The sequence below is a fragment of the Mobula hypostoma genome, chromosome 27 (genome assembly GCF_963921235.1).
Source record: "Mobula hypostoma chromosome 27, sMobHyp1.1, whole genome shotgun sequence".
NCBI lineage: Eukaryota > Metazoa > Chordata > Chondrichthyes > Myliobatiformes > Myliobatidae > Mobula > Mobula hypostoma.
Window position 1 is genome coordinate 32,406,226 of NC_086123.1, and position 17,527 is coordinate 32,423,752.

The window sequence follows — 17,527 nt, forward strand, 5'->3', positions numbered from 1 at the left end:
TAGGCTGGTCCTGGACTTATTTCCTGGCATAATTTACATACTACTATTTAACTATTTATGGTTTTATTATTACTATTTAATTATTTACGGTGCAACTGTAACGAAAACCAATTTCCCCCGGGATCAATAAAGTATGACTATGACTATAAAGTCATTGAGTATATTTAGAAGTGGAAGTTGACGGGTCCTTGATTAGCGAAGGCGTTAAATGTGGAGGGCCAGTCGCTGGGCATATTTAAAGGGGAGGTTGACAGGTCCTTGATTAGTAAGGGCATCAGAGGTTACATGGAGTAAGCAGAATAATATGGTTGAAAGAATAATAAATTAGCCATGGTGGAATAACAGAGCAGGCTCATGGGGCAAATGGCCTAATTCATCACATGTTCTGAAGTTCCAACTATTCTCTTCTTTACCTTCCTACGACCATTAAGCAGACTAATCTATAATCATCAGAACATATCCTGTTGCTCTTGTACTGTACATATACTCCTAGCTTTCTGCAATTCTTCCAAAACTCCTAACAAATGATTTAATATGCATTAATGCTTCTGTGGTTCCGTCGCTGATTTAAAAAAGATTAAAATGGATTAAAATGCAATCTAGCCAGAACCACTCAAGTTACGTTTATTTAATATATTTCCATATTTTATTTTAAATGCTTTTATCTCATTAAAATCCATTCCTCCTGTTCTCCTATGTAATCAGAAAATTACACTGGAATTAGTTAGGTATGAAAGATCAGCACTCTGCTCAAGTTTCTTGCTTAATTTTACCTGGGAAAGTTGGCATGGGTTACGTGCTGGGAGAATGGATAGGCTTCCAGCAGTCCTTAATTAGGGCTGCTCAGATTAACACTCCGTACACATCCACACTATAATTAGGACTGCCTGTTCTAAACTGCTAATTATTATGTACATTACAAGCCTAAGAGAGCAATAAGAGTGTAAAAAACACAGGAGGTAAACTCAGCACTTACTCAGGAGAGACTGTTTATTTTTTATTATTTCGCTACAAAAAGCTTGGCATGGCAAAGTAAGTTTGTGATGCTACCTTTCAGCTGGAGGTTCACCCCTTCACCACCATGTAAAACCTAGTTAGGTATTATCTGAAATTCTGGTTATTCTATTTTTGTTTTAAGTAAGTTTAACTTATTTATTTTGATCAAAAGCTAAATAATCTGAATGCTACTGGAGTTCTGACAAAAATTTGCAATGAATGTAGCTGGTCTCTATCTTCCCATTTCTTGATGAATACATTTGCCTTCTCTTTATTTCCTATGGCAAGATTAGGTACTCACAAATTTGAAAATGACTTCAATTCATAATACAAAAACCATATTACAAGCATATAATCACAATATTTCATGGTCCCATGTACTAAGAGCCCAGCACTTGGGAATATTTGTTCTTCTGCTGTAATGAGGCAATATTAAACAAAGCAGAAGAGAATCACAGCAAAATAGCTTGATCTCCTTCGCTAAACAGATTTTAGTAAAAGTGTTCTTCAGTAGTTATTGACATAAAGCTACATCTTATACATTCTTCAATTTCTCTAAAGGTTCTGCAGTTTTTAAACCGCAATAGACTGCAAGCTGCACACGAGATCCAATTGTTCTTTAATTTCCAATGCCACAAATCAAAAGGGTGCAAGGAACCCTAATGTAAAAAATCTCAAATGGTGAGAATTGTGCTTCTTCTCGAAATGTTCCCATTGGAGTAATAATATTTCACTGTGTAGTTCTCACGGTTTGTGTGGTCTACTTGTTTTTGTGAACAAGCATGTCTTTCTGCATGAATTCCAAGTTACATTAAATACATTTTAAAGGCATCATACCTACCTCATTTCTTGCTTTTGGACGGTCAAGGAGAATTTTTAGTGCAAAACGTTCTCCAGTTGATTTTTTCATGCACACACTAAAAATAAATCAATTAATGAATATAAATAAAAGACAAATGGCAGATAATTAGTTAAATTCTGTATCCAACAAAACTAGAGCACCTTCACCAGAAGGAATGTAGCAGTTCTACGCTTCCGAACTGCAGAAGCTCTGGAACTTTATAGCCCTATTATTTGATGTATTCATAAACAAATAATATTAATAGGCTCAAGATAGAAAAGACTTAATGCCATAGACAATACGACATAAGATCAGAATTAGGCCACTCAGCCCATCGAGTCTGCTCTGCCATTCCATCATAATTGATCCCAAATCCCATTCAACCTCATACACTTGCCTTCTTGCCATATCCTTTGATGCCCTGACCGATTAGGAAACAATTAACTTCCGCCTGAAAAATACCCATGGACTTGACCTCCACTGCAGTCTGTGGCAGAACATTCCATAGATTTACTACTCTCTGGCTAATAAATTCCTCCTTACCTCTGTTCTAAAAGGCCCTCGATCTTGAGGCTGTGCTCTCTAGTTCTGGATACTCCACCATAAGACACATCCTTTCCACATCTACCCCACTAGTTCCTTCAACATTCAGAAGGTTTCAATGAGAAATTCTTCTAAATTCCAAGAGTGCAGACCCAAAGCTGCCAAACACTCATGTTAACCCCTTCATTCCCAGAATCATCCACATGAACCTCCTCTGGACTCTCTCCAATGACAACACGTCCTTTCTGAGATATGGGGCCCAAAATTGTTGATAATATGTCAAGTGCAGCCTGACTAGTGTCCTATAAAGGTTCAGCATCATCTCCTTGCTTTTACGTTCTATGCCCCTTGAAATAAATGCCAATAAGTCCCTCTGCACCTCTGATGTTTGAGCCTTCTCCCCACTTAGATAAGTCTGCACTATTGTTTCTTTCACCAAAATGCATTACCATACATTTCCCAACACTGTATTTCATCTGCCACTTTTTTGCCCATTCTTCCAATTTGTCTAAGCCCTGCGGCAATCGCATTGCTTCCTCACACTATCTAGCCCTCCACCTATCTTTGTATCATCTGCAAACGTTGCCACAAAGCCATCAATTCTATTATCAAAATCATTGACAAACAATGTGAAAAATGTTGACCCCCAACAAACACCACTAGTCACTGGCAGCCAACCAGAAAAGACCCCCTTTATTCCCAATCGCTGCCTCTTGCTTGTCAACCATTCTGCTATCCATGTCAGTATCTTTCCTGTAATGCCACAGGATTTTATCTTGTTAAGCAGCCTCATGCATGGCACCTTATCAAATGCCTTCTGAAAATCCAAGTAAATGACATCCACTACCTTTCCTTTGTCCACCCTTTGTAACAGATTTGTCAGGCAAGATTACCCTTTATAGAAACTATGCTGACTTTGACTTACTTTATTATTGATCTCCAAGCACCCCGAAACCCTTTCCTTAATAACAGACTTCAACACTTTTCCAACCACTGAGGTTAGGCTAACTGTCCTATTATTTCCTTTTTTTGCTTTTCTCCCTTCTTAAAGAGCAGAGTGACATTTGCAATCTTCCAGTCTTCAGGGATCATGTATCAAGTGATTATTGAAAGATCATGACCATGATCTTGCATCCATTATCTCGAAGCAATCTCTCTCAGGACTCTGGGATGTAGTCCACCTGGTCCAGGTGACTCATCCACCTCAAGACCTTACAGTTTGCCTAGCACTTTTCCTTTGTAATAGCAACAGCGCTCACTCCTGCTCCTTGACACTCATGGACCTCTGGCACACTGGAAGTCCTTAACTTTGCTTGTCAGCCATGATTGCCTAGTCCTGCATCTGAGAACTACTTCCTCTGTGGGACATACAGTATTTGTCCTGTGCCTCTTGAATTATTCTTAGAAACTTCAGCCATCTCTGCTCTGCTGTCATTCCCACCAGCATTCTTCTGCAATCCACTCTCTCATGCCTCTGTAATTCCCTTTATTCCATTGCTATGCTGATACATGTGACTTACCTGTCAAATTGCAGTATGAATTCAATCATTATGATCACTGCCTCCTAAGAGTTCCTTTACATTAAGCTCCCTAACAAGATCTGGGTTGTTACACAACACCCAATCTAAGATAGCCTTTCCCTGAGCAGGCTCAAGCACAAGCTGCTCTAAAAAGCCATCTCATAGGCATTCAACAAATTCCCTCTCTTATGATCTGACAACAACTTGATTCTCCCAACCCCCTTGCATTTTGAAGTCCCCCATTACAATGCCGGTCTTGATGAACCCAAAATGAGGTGATACATGACTCCTGCATTAACCATCATTGGAAACTTTTAAATAGAGTACACTTACAGTACAGAAGATTCATTGCAGTAAGGAAAAATTTGCTACAACAAACTGGAGCAATTTAGTTCCAAGCTGCAGTTTCATATTTCTCGCAAAAACAAATCCTGTTTTTTCCATTCAGATCAACAGAAAGACTTTTTTTGTCTTCTCTCTTTTGCATATTCTCAATAGTTGCAAGAATTCTACATAAAACAGGGCAGTTGAAATACTTATACAATAAATGGGAGTTTGCCTGCAGCGTTAAGAAGTCCCACTGAAAGGCCTCAAGCCAGATGTCAAAAAAATTGCAATGAAGAGAGGGAAATAAATTTAGAGTGGATTCCGGTTAATTGGGGCAGCCACTTACTTGGAGCAACTCCTTTTTAAAGAACATAAACTAATCAAGAAAATTGCCTGAAGTCCCTTTGTTTATTTGAGACACTATGCTGCTTAACTGGGACAGGAGACCGTTGCTGAACAGTTCCTATCTAGTGTCAGTCACGTGCACTTGTGTGGACATTAGATACTACATCCAGCTGGAATTTCTGCCTGCCAAAATGCCACCCTTGGTGCAGCCAATGGACGTGGGAAACATAAAAAATTTAAAGATGTACCACGGAAAGCTGGTGAACCATATTTTTGAAGCAATTGAAGAAAATCTACTGACATCTTCAACAGCCAAGGAAGTGAGTGCAAGGTTTTACCTTTTACAGGCAGTACAGTTTGTCAGTGATAGTTGGTGAGAAATAAGCAGTAAGACAATTGAGAACTCATCAGTTTCAAGCATTCAGGCTTAGAGCCGGGAGTGAAAATGAAACGATTTTACTACTTTAGTAAGTTAGGAACCACAAAGAATTTGAAAGTTTCGACACTCAACTTGAACGTAACAATGAAGATGAAGATTTGGAAGTCGCAATCATCGAAAGCATTGTATAAAAACATCAAAGTGGCAAATACGAAGACAAGGAAAGTGATGAAGATGATACATCTCAACCTGAGCTAGTAACTACACAGGATGCCAGGAATTTTATTGTTGAATTATGACACTACTTCATGCAGGAATGCAAAAGCAGTCCATTATCTGCACTAGCTGTCTGAACTGATTTTGATCATTTACAGTCAAAGAATATGGCAGTGTAAACTGGATGAATTCCTCCCTTCACAACTATTATGAACTAATACAGCTTTATAGTGGTGTAGCAGTATTGACAGTGTTCTAACTTGTTCTGTAGTTGTTACTCAGTTAAATGGTAGTTTGTCTTTTTTATACCTTTTTAACTATTTCCACGAAACTTCAGCTGCTTGGGCCAGCTGCTTACTAGTGCCAAAATGTACTGGTCCTGATGTGTCCCAATTAACTGGAATCCACTGTATAAACTTTGGTTTGTAGAGATTTCAGTGCTGCACCAACACGAAAACCAGGGAATTGGGGCAACTTGGCACTGGGGAGTCTACCATAAAACAGAAGCCCAGTGAAGATTTATAAGATTTGTGGTCTTTGCAGAAATTCTGAATAGAGTGACATTTATACAGTGAAGGGTCTCGGCCCAAAATGGCAATTGAACTTTTTTCTAGAGATGTTGCCCGGCCTGCTGAGTTCCTCCAGCATTTTGTGTGTGTTCCTTGGATTTCTAGCATCTGCAGATTTTATTGTGTTTGTGATTTGGTTTCTATACAGTGAAGTATCAATTAATATCCAGGTCAATATGCTTCCTCCTGACACAGTGAGAAAACGTACAAGTGGGTTATGACATGTGGAAGAAAGGTATTGCTCATGTTAGTGGAGAACTTTACTTCAATTCTAAATGAATAAATCTTAGTTTATTAAGACAAATCAATTATGTCCTTAAGTCCGGACCTGTGTTGCCATCTTGATTATTTTTAAAAACAGCCAAGTTGTACTAAATATGATACGGTACTACATCATTGAAAGCAAGGACAAGAGCTTAAGTTAATGTGGATCAATATTTTCACGACAGGCAATTGAAAAATAAAATTACAAGATTATAATGTTGTAAACAACCTGCAGTCTCCCATTTGGGGAAGACAGATTAAATGGTACCTGGAGTTTTAGGACAGAATTTCTAAACTGCCACTATTGGATTATTTTCATCATTCCAAACATTTCTTTTCTCTGCATCCAGCAGTGCCTTTTGACACAAAGGCACTCAAAGCATTAGACTCAAACCTCTTAACGTCTCTCTATAACTGGTTACTAGAAGTACGGTAATAAGGCTGGTATATTATCTCTTTCTTGCTCCTCTTCATTACAATTCAGCATAGTGCAGGATATTTGACAGACTGCAAATGATATGAGCTAAACTGTTCAATTTTATGAATAGGGATGAGCTCTTAAGTTTTCCTGAGAGACTAGTGCTATTGCTTATCTGTAGTTCTGCCACAGTGACTAAGGAGAGATCATTCCTGAACCAGTGTAATTATCACTGAATATTACTCAAAGTGCCTTGCTGCCTTTCACTTGAAGGGAAAGCTCTCACTTAAGATTCTTCTGACATCTGGGCTCAGCCAAATGGTTGCACCTCATTGACGCATGAAGTACTAAATGAACGTTGACTTTTACCATAACAAGCAGTGTCAGGAATCTGTCACAGAATACACACTGTCAAATCCTATTTATATCAGAAACTACAAAGGCATGGTTTTCTCCTTTTTTCCATTTTCAGTAGGCATTCCTTTTAACTGAAAAACTAAACAAGCACATTCACTGACAGCTGAAAAATATCTACCTTCATCAACTCAGCTCTTGGCCTCAATAAGTTTTCTAGATGGGCAAGCAGATTCAAATTTCATAGAACAGTGGTTGGGTTGAGTTGTTCTCCAATCTTGGTAAATCGTTTGCAAGCATTTCATCACTATACGTGGAGACATCATCAGCACACTGTTCACTTGTGGCGTGTCCTCTGAATGCTTGGCCTTTATATACTTATCAATCAGTTGACTGGTCATCATTATGGAAACTCAATTGTTACGAAGGGAGGGGGTCTCGCCACTGATTGGTTGTGTGGCGAACTCTGTGCATTGACTGGAATTTTGCCCACATTGGCTTATAAATGGGTCTACATGCCTGTTTATAGAATTGTTTGCAGCAAACCATGCTTGTGGGAATTCCCTGGCATGCCACGTTTGCTTACGCCTGTTCATATAACAATTAATAAGGAACCTCTGTTGAGGTGATGCATTTTATGATTGGATAAAAGATTACACATTGGAAAGCTGCATGTACAAAGCAATATAGTACAGTGCTGGACTCAGGCACCAAAGGAAAGGACCTGCTGTGGAAAGAACTACCAAGTGCTAATGCCATCTGCAAATATCTGAATTAGCACAGAACAAAGTCAGCTCTCAGCAGTAGATTGAAGAATGTATCAAATCAACTGAAATTAGCTATGATGTATTAATGCTATCATAGCACCAGTGACCTGGGTTCAATTCCGCCGCTGTCTGTAACGATTTTGTACATTCTCCCCGTGACCATGTGAATTTTTTCCAGGTGCTCCAATTTCCTCACAGTTCAAAAACATACAAGTTAGTAGACTAATTGATCTCCTGGGTTTAATTGGGTGGCACAGGCTTGTTGGGCCGGAAGAGCCTGTTGCTTCTCTAAGTAAATAAACTTCCTTCTATCAATGTGAAACAAAGGTCAATAATCACCTACAAAATTCAATTAATTAACTCTTTATCAAACTACATTTCTAAACTTGGAGCTCAAAGTAAGCAAGGAACTAACCATATACAAAGCCGTCTTAGTTTACTTCAGGTGGCATTTAAATGACACGTCAATGTAACTTTGAACACGGGAACCCTTGCAACAGGATAAGCATTTGTTTTGCAAATTTTCCTTACGAATGCCAAAAATTTAAATACCGTATTTTATCTATCTTTCCACTTTGAACGATGGGTTATTCCAATCTTCGAAGAATTATTTTGAATAACTCACGTGCCTGCAATGGGGCTGCTGTAAGTCCTTATAATACACATGAAAGATAAACTGCTACTTAAATTAATTTTGCCAAGAGTATTTATAATTGGACGAGGCCAAAGAAAGCAAGATTGCATTTGTTGGGTGGGTGGACAAATGGAAGGGCAATCCTGTTAATTGAGTTGCTTCTCGTTACTGGATAAGAATTCCTGCTGGGATTAATTAACAACAGGAAGGTGGAAAGGATAAATGAGACTTGGCTGTGATGCACCATAATCACCTTGGAACAAACAATGTACAGGCTATTCATGCTCAAATGTTTGCGACTGGAGGGCTATTTTCAAATCAAACAGAAAATTGCAAGACAAAATTGTTGCTAACACTTCTGCACACAGAAGGTGCTGGCAGATAGTGGCTGATGGGCATTTACAGTGACACTGAAAAAAAAGTCTGACATCCAGCTGCCAGAGGATTTTGTGAATGTCAAAGGGTCAAGATTTGTATTGGTGTTAAAGAACCTGATGTCAGCTTGACCACTTAGGGAGAATCTAAGACATCCATTTTGTTCTTTAATTTTATCTTTAAGGACACTCCCAAACACCCTCCCCAATTGCTCTCAGCCTACGCCTTCACCTGCCTGATCCCGTTGCACTCTCCGAACCAATAAGCACAAGATGCTCTCTTTGAAACATCCCCCATCCACAATGCACAGTCTTCTCCAATCTTCTCAATCCCATGATGCACTGTCCATCACTAAAAATCAATCATTAACACAAGAAATTCTGCAGATGCTGGAAATCGAAAGCAACACACGCAAAATGCTAGAGGAACTCAACAGGTCAGGTGGCATCTATGGAAATGAACAAACAATTGATGTTTTGGGCAGAGACAGTGAAGAAGGGTCTCAGCCTGAAACATTAACTGTTTGTTTATTTCCACTGATGCTACCTGACCTGCTGAGTTCCTCCAGCATTTTGTGTCTATCTCTCTACATTATGATCCTCTCCAGTACACCAACCATTTGCTCTCACAGTACTATTCCCTCTCTACATCCTACAACTATACAATTCTTCCAGCTCCAATCACCATCAGCAACTGACCCACCTCCTCTGCAATTCCTTAAAACCCTCTCTCCAACAATGACACCCCCCAAAACCCAGAGTCAGCTCTGCCGGACTGGATGGATCAGATCTACAGTGAGAGCTATCAGGAAAGTGGTACTGCAACGCTCTGCGGAAAGCAAAGGGTATGACAAAGCAACAGAAGTCACGGTCACCCACTGCAACCATATCATCGACAGATATCTACAAAAATCAATTCCTTTCAATCAGGTCTGGTTTGTTCATTATTCAGTTCTCACATTGCTTTGTCAGCAAGGTCCACATTTAGAATAGTAACACATCACCACCCTCCATAGATGCTGCCTGGCCTGCTGAGTTCCTCCAGCATTTTGTGTGGATCACAACAGATTAATTTCCAACTTTGGTTGAGCTTGGCAGTAAGTGAAATACTAAAAATGACCCAATAATTACAACATTTTATTTGCTGAGTCAGGCCTGGGCTTCATCCTGATAAGATGGGGTTTGCTTCAAACCATGTTCATAACTACTAATGAAGCATTCTTGAAGAACACAGCCCATTTCAAGCTTTTGAGACTTCATTCAGCCATCTGGTATAATAATTCTGAAACATTTAAATGTGGTTAGTTCCACAATCTTATCCAAGGGAATAAAACCAGAAAATGCTCAGCAAATTTCTCTATGGAGAGAGAACCAGATTAACATTTAATCATGCTGCATGTTGCTTCTCCTTTCAATTTTCACTTTCCAACTTTCACCAACCCAGTAACTGCAGTCTTTTTTCTTTGCCTCTCAGGCAGGTAATGCAGTTGCATTCAAATCTCACCGCAACAGAAATATAAATCACCATGGAGTGGGGTAGTTAGAGAGAAACAAACTTTTCCCATTTCCCTTATGTAAGAAAATATGAAATGAAACAAGTAGGAAGATATTACATTCCTCTGAGTCAGTTAACACTCATTCAACCTCAGAGTGGAACAGAACTCTTGAAATAAAAGCGACATGCAGACTGTAGCATCGTAATCAGCGAGTTGTTTTGTTTTGTTAGTCTCCCCTCTTACTGTGGCATGTTGAATTGTCGGGTGAAGAATTAATTCCCCTCTTGTTGTGGAAAAGGAGAGCGAGCATGTGGCATGTTGAATCGTCGGGTGAAGAATTAACTCTCCTTTTGTTCTGGAAAAGAAGAGAGAGCGTGTGGCACGTCGAATTGTCGAGTGAACAATTAGTTTTTTAAAAATCGGACTGCAGTTCATGGTCTCTCTTCGGGGACTTTGCTATTGGTGGGAGCTGGTACTTCCTGCTGAAGTAAGTGGGGAGAGGGGAGAGGGTTGATGCTTTGCTGCTGCTTGTGCATGTGAGAGGGGGTGAGGGGGCTTTGGGGTTCTAACGTTTTACTGTCATTCATTCTTTGGAGTTCTCTCCTGTTTTCATGGATGTCTGCGAAGAGCAAGAGTTTCAGGTTACATTCTCTGTTATTAAATGGAACCACTGAAATATGAATTTCATGGAAATCCACTACCGCACAACTATTCTTAATCCTCTGTGCAGGCAGGGGCACGGACTACATTAAAAATTTGAGTAGACACCAAGAGTCTAGGATTTTCACACATAATATCCCAGGAATAACTAAAGTAACAGAGGTAGAGAACGCAGGATGATAAATTAGTTTCTCCAGGATTCATTTTTGTGTTTCAGATATGCATTAGAAGTGAAGCTTGAAGAGTTTCAGTGATCCAGCATCTGCCTGCTACTCTGTGCTCTTGGTATTTTGGTACATCAGAGAAGAAGTTTTAAAATAAATAAATATTTAATGCTTTCACATCACCTCTGACATAATCAATGACCTCATTTTAAATGAAAGAGCAAAGAAAGTTCTAATTTAAGTACAAACAACAGTATCTCAAACTAATCACACAGTGACTGCTCCTAACAGTGGCCGTCCTTTCACACTGTAAACAAAAATGTCAGACACCACTCATTGTTCTTTATAAATCTTATTATAAACTGTTTAGTGGGCTGGGTACAAACTTCAGACATCTTCAATTATATACTACTGAAATTCTAAATAAAGCTATTATCTCATGTGAACTTTGACCAAGTCTGCAGCCTCCAAAAACACTGCACAATGAACAATTATGTCTGCCTTTGATCCTCTTACCGTACAGGCCCGCTGATCCCAGCTCCTAGCTTCTGGGTCCAGTTGATAGCGTACTCATCTAATATGGAAGATTCCTGTGAAGGAAGGGTACCTGTTAGCATCAAATGACAACTTAGTTCTCCGCACAGAGGCTAAATTATTGCAGATCAGTTTTAATCTAACACTTGCATTGTATCGTTCCAATCAACGTAGAAATCACTTTAAAATGAGAGATTATCTTCACCACCACAGAGTGAAAAAAACTATTTTCTAACTCTTTTAATGTTACATCATTAATCCTTTCTCTGTTTTCTATTATACAGTTTAAAAACTGTCAGAAAAATACAGCAACATGGGGCTTTGAGAGTCCAAGGGAAAGAATTACAAGGCAGGAGGGAGGGTACTGCATTCAAGGTATCAAGGTTGTTAAGCAATGAAGTACCAATGTTTGGGAACATGGTGTAACTAGAGTTAAAATATTTTAGCTGGAGCAAAATAGCTTGACCCATAAGATAGTTTGAGGGCTGTAACTAGTAAGATTTCTAGGAACTTTAACACTGGGGATAAAAGATAGAAGATCAGCTAACTGGCAGGAATACAGGGGCCCTTTTCTGGTTGGCTATCGGTGTCGGAACCTCTTCTTTTCATATTATATGTCACTGATTTGGATGACGGAATTGATGGCTTTGAAGCCAAGTTTGCAGACGAGACATGAAGATGGTGGAGGGGCGGATAGTGTTGAGGAAACAGAAGGACTTGAACAATTTAGGAGAATGGTCACAGAAGTGGCAAATGGAATAATGTTTGGAAGAGTATGGTCATGCACTTTGATAGAAGGAATAAAGGCATAGGCTATTTCCTAAATGACAAGATTCCAAAATCAGAAGTGCAAAGGAACTTAGGAGTCCTTGTGCATGTTTTGCCCTTTAAAGGTTAACTTGCAGGTTGAGTCAGTGGTAAAGAAAGCATAGGCAATGTTAGCATGCATTCCGAGGGAACTAGAGTATAAAAGCAAGGATGTAACGCTGAGGCTTTATAAGCTACTGGTCAGAACGCACTTGCAGTATTGCGTAGAATTTATTAATTTAAGGTAACAGCAGGGTAACAGTGGCTCTAGGCCTGTACTTGCTGGAATTTAGAAGAATGGGGGGGGGGGGGGAGTCTCACTGAGGCCTATCCAATAGTAAAAAGCTTAGTCAGAGTGGATGCGGAGAGGATTTTTCCTATAGTTGAGTCAAGAACCACAGGGCACACCTCAGAATACAAAGCCGTTCCTTTAGAACAGAAAGGAGGAGGAATTTTTTTAGCCAGAGGGTGGTGAATCTGTGGAATTCTTTGCTGCAGACAGCTGTGGAGGCCAACTTATATTTAGAGCTAAGGTTTATATGTCACCAATAAGTAAATGAGTCAAAGGTTATGGGGAGAAGGAAAGAGAAAGGGGCTGGGGCCGGGGGGAGGGGGGAATAATAAATCAGCCATGATTAACCATTATGTAAACACATTCGTCCTGAACTTGATGATTCTGAATGACCCCCTTTCATAGTCATAATCATATTCTATTGATCCTGGGGGAAGTTGGTTTTCGTTACAGTTGCACCATAAATAATAAATAGTAATAATTGAGCATTTCATGCTCAACCACAGATTTGCCTACAAATGGGTGTTCTCCACCCACTTTTGCCATACTCTGTCTTGTATAGAAATCAGCCTATCGCAATTCGAAACCTTAATTTCCAGTCTAACCTTGCTCTTCATCATATCTCGAAGGTTTATATCTTTATGGTTATGATCGCTGAAATGTTCTCCCAATGACCTACCAGTTGGAGATAAGAATACATATCATTTGCTATCAAATGTGATGAGCCAGAAGTTCTTTATATTAAAAGATCACTTAGCAAAGGGATTGGTGTACGTATCAATCATAGAGATGCATCTGTTTTTTGGTGCCTTTAAATTATGGGCTTGGAGGAAATTGCTCCCCTGGTGATAAAGTATCTTATTAGAACAACCATCATAAACTGGTTAAAATTCCATCATTAAGGATCCTCACCATCCAGGACATGCCCTCTTCTCATTGCTACCACTAGGAAGGACGTACAGGAGTCTATTGTCACAGACTCAAAGTTTTAGCAATAACTTCTTCCCCTCTGCCATCAGATTTCTCAATGGACCTTGAACACTACCTCACTATTTGCACTACATATTGATTTTTTAAGCAACACACATAAAGGTTGCTGGTGAACGCAGCAGGCCAGGCAGCATCTCTAGGAAGAGGTGCAGTCGACGTTTCAGGCCGAGGGAGTGGCCTGCTGCGTTCACCAGCAACTTTGATGTGTGTTGCTTGAATTTCCAGCATCTGCAGAATTCCTGTTGTTTTTATTGATTTTTTAATATTTCTTTGGAACTTATGTAATGTACTGTACTGCTGCTGCCGCCAAATAAGTTTCATGACATGTGTCAGTGATAATAGAAGCCGATTCTGATTCTGGGGGCTATGACCTCCTATCGTTTAGCTTCAAGGTCTAAGTTTATATTTTAATGTCAAAAGGTACAATAAGATGGTGCTTTTTTTCTTTTATAGCTGGTATTAAGGATCAAAACTGCTTCCTTCAACATTTGAGATACATTTCCCATCAAATAGCATTTCTTAATGTGCACGTTTCAAGTTGAAATCCTTACAGAATAATAATACATCACTGATAAATATTAGGGAAAATCCTCAATGATAAATTTTGAACTTGCATAAATTAGGAATTGTCAGAATGAATATCTGAAGCTAAAAAGATAGAAACTAGCACCGCAATCAATTCAGTACAATTGGAAAAGGGACAACAGATGAGAGGCCTAATTCACTAAGAAAATAAGCAAAAACAATCACGAGCAACACACATCAAAGTTGCTGGTGAATGCAGCATCTGCAGAATTCCTCGTGTTTGCATTTTTAAAAACAATCACAATTTTATTTTAAGCTATGAGAGCTTTCTTTGACTAGAATGCATTCCATATATACCATAAAAAATAGGAAGATCAGGCAAAGAACAACAAGAAATAAAAGGGGGCTCCAATTCCCTTGTTTGTTTTCCTTCTTGCAAAAGTCTCCTTGGCAGAAGAGGTCTGTACAATTTGTGTGCTTGCACTTTTGTCACTTTTCTAGTCAATTTAGAAAAACAAGCACATCTGGAGAGCTTTAGATATGCAGAAGCTAGATTTAAAACTAGCAAATCAATAAGTAAATCTCAGGGTTGTATACGGTGACAGTTAGGTACTTTGATAATAAAATTTACCTTGAATGCCTGAACTTTGAAATTGCACCTCAACTCTGAGAGTTGTCAGAATTGACAGCTAACTATTCAAAAGTTAATACTGCTAACATTTGAACAACAATGGGGAAGGAGGAGAAATTATTATTGGGGGAACAGCTTCCTTTCACCAGGGGCCACAGAGAAATGCTGGAAGGGAAATATGTCTTGTGGTGACATATTGTTGGAACTGTTATAAATTGTGAAAGAAGATTAGGAGACAAAAGTTAAGGACCAGAAGAATAGGAAGCGAGAGCAGAGGGCTGGGAAATGAAGCATTTCCAGAGTTAAAGCAGAGTTGCTATGGTAAAAGATCAGCAATAATATTAAAGAATGACAGATCCAATATGACTTCTGCTTCCTTTTTTATACTTGTTTAAGACTGAGAACTGAACTGAACATTACTAAACTGTAAGAAGGACCCTGTGGCTTGATGTTTTACATTTTGTGCGTTTCTCACTTTGTTCATTTTTTGTGTGTTGAGTGCTTGATGTTTCCTTTCAACAGGTTTCATGGTGGGTTTTTTACTTTGTGGCGGTCCGTGGGAAGATGAATCTCAGGGTTGCATACATACTTTGATTAAAAAAACATCCTTTGAATCTTTGAGAACCACATACTCTAATGCAGAGATCCAACATAATGTATTTTCTCACAGCAAAAACATAGTTATTTCCCCTAGTGCAAACATTTAAGAACAGATGTCACTGATGCAGCCAGCTTGTCATCTACCATCCAATAAATCATAAAAGATTAGTCAATCCAAAAGACAACACCAATATTTAAAGGCATCAGAAATGGCAAATGGTGCAGACACCTTTGTTTTATTTTGGTAAAGTAGCAATTGAAATACTGAACACCAATGTGTGAATAGTTTATCCTTTTTTACAACTCAACTAGATACGTACGCGAGATTCCTCAGAATCAACGCCACTTGTACATGAGCAACAAAATAAAAACTTTTTAATATCTTATTGTTAACAAGTGCCAGCACGGTGCCAAATAAAGTCATCTGCCCAGCAGTTCAATAATATACCACCAAAGAAAAGTACTTACATCTTACTAATGACTACTCTACTGTTGATGACTAAGGACTAATTCCTCACAAGTCTTGCAAAGTCAAATGATTGCTAACGTACAGAAAGGTGCTGGAAAAGAGCCAGTAACATCTTGAAGTAACACCACCCACCCTGCTCATGATCTGCTGTCCTACTCCCATCAGGAATGAGGCTACATACCATCCACGCCAGGACCACCAACTCAAAAACAGTTACCTTTGCCCAAGCAGTAAGGCTGATCAACAGCTTCACTCACTAATCCGCCCCACTACCACTAATTTATCAGTTCCTGTCAGTCACCTTATGTACTGACACTCCTGTGACAAGAGTCACTTTACCAAACATCTTTCTTTATATTTATTGTGGGGTTTTTTTGCCGCATTGGATCCAAAGTAATTTTATTCTGTTTTACACTTGTGTACTGGAAATTACATTAAACAATCTTGAAATCGTGTTCTGCCAAAGAATTAAAAACTCTTAAAGTTGAGACAGGGGGTCAGCAAAACCAATTCCAGAATATGCTACTTTTAGTAACATAATATAAAGTTACATCATCTAAGAAACTGTTGTACATAAGATTAAAGTTATTCATGTGAAACTAATTCCAATGAAAAAAATACTCTTCCCGCTTCCCCTGTTGAAGTTAACTCCCTGATTTCATGGGGTTCCATAACTCAGCCAAGTAGAAAAGACCTTTTTCCCCATGTAACTGGTTCTACCTCGAGAAGAGTAGCGCAAATTACCCTACTAGTAGAATAATGGCTGTTGGAAAAAGGAGTTTAACTGGACCGCATTTTTGTTCACAATTCTCGAAATCAACGTGCAATTTTGGTAGCATCGGGTCCTCCAAGAGTAGTTTGGCAAAGGAAGGTAATGTATTGAGTGTAACCACATTACATTTAAACACCAACATGCAGTGATCGCCTGCGCTTTCAGCCCCCACACAAAACACGCGCACCGAAGCCATCACTTTCCACACTTACCTTGATCACTCTGTCTGCACCGTCCTCGGACATCCTGCCGATGCGGGCCGGAGGAAAGTGGGGAGGGGGGCAGAAGAAAAGGGAGAGGGGATGTAGAAAGCAGACGAGGACTCGCAAGGAGGAAGGTTGGGGGGGGGGAGAACGGAGCCGGTTAGGGGGAGGATGAGGACAAGGCCTGGGGGAGAGTAAAGGGTAGGGAAAGAGAAAAATATTTCTCCCTGTTCAATCCAGCTCGAGACGACAGTCGGTAAAAGAGAACATCAAACCAAAGGCCTCTCCATCTCCGGCGTTGATAAGGTAGCGCTCTACGTTATTGCCCTCGCCGGCTACAAGGATCCCCGTAATCCGCGGTCCGCCATTGTTGGCACTACGCATCTTAGGGAACAGCGCATGCGCCATCGCCGGGCCTAGCACGTCCAGGTTAAACGTCACAGCGTCCCCGGTTGCCAGGGACATTTATCATGGGGGCTGCCGGGATACCTGGCTGCTGTCCGGCGGCGCCAAATCTGTTTTTGATTTTCCCGCTATAGGTAAATAGTCCCCCAACCTGCAGCACTGCCTAAGAATTCCGATAAAGATCATTGTTTAAGGCAATCCCGTCATGGGTCGTTCAAAACAAAACTCTTCAGGTCAATGGACTGAAAGTATTTTATAGAGTGCCATTCAGCCCATTGAGTCTCCGACAGCTTGCAGAGCAATTAATAAAAAATAATACAGGAATAGGCCCCTTGTGCCCACGAAGTCTGCCAAATTAAAACAGATCTCTTCTGCCTGCACATGTACTTTATCAGGAGTTTGAAGAGACTTGGCATGTCAACACATACACTC

General features: G+C 39.7%; 1 protein-coding gene across 2 annotated transcripts in view; it reads right to left on the reverse strand.

Moving 5' to 3' along the window:
• The window catches only part of mapkapk5 (MAPK activated protein kinase 5), a 42,931-nt gene extending 25,834 nt beyond the window's left edge, over positions 1–17,097 (reverse strand). The window contains exons 1-3 of one of the 2 annotated variants that reach the window (XM_063034104.1): positions 16,700–17,097; positions 11,384–11,457; positions 1,838–1,913 (exon numbers count right to left, since the gene is read on the reverse strand). In XM_063034104.1, coding sequence (XP_062890174.1) covers positions 1,838–1,913; positions 11,384–11,457; positions 16,700–16,732 — 183 coding nt within the window. In that variant the 5' untranslated portion in view covers positions 16,733–17,097. Of the gene's footprint in view, positions 1–1,837; positions 1,914–10,286; positions 10,427–11,383; positions 11,458–16,699 lie in introns of those variants that run through there. The other variant, XM_063034105.1, reaches the window with a different exon arrangement.
• Between the last annotated feature and the right edge of the window lie 430 nt (positions 17,098–17,527).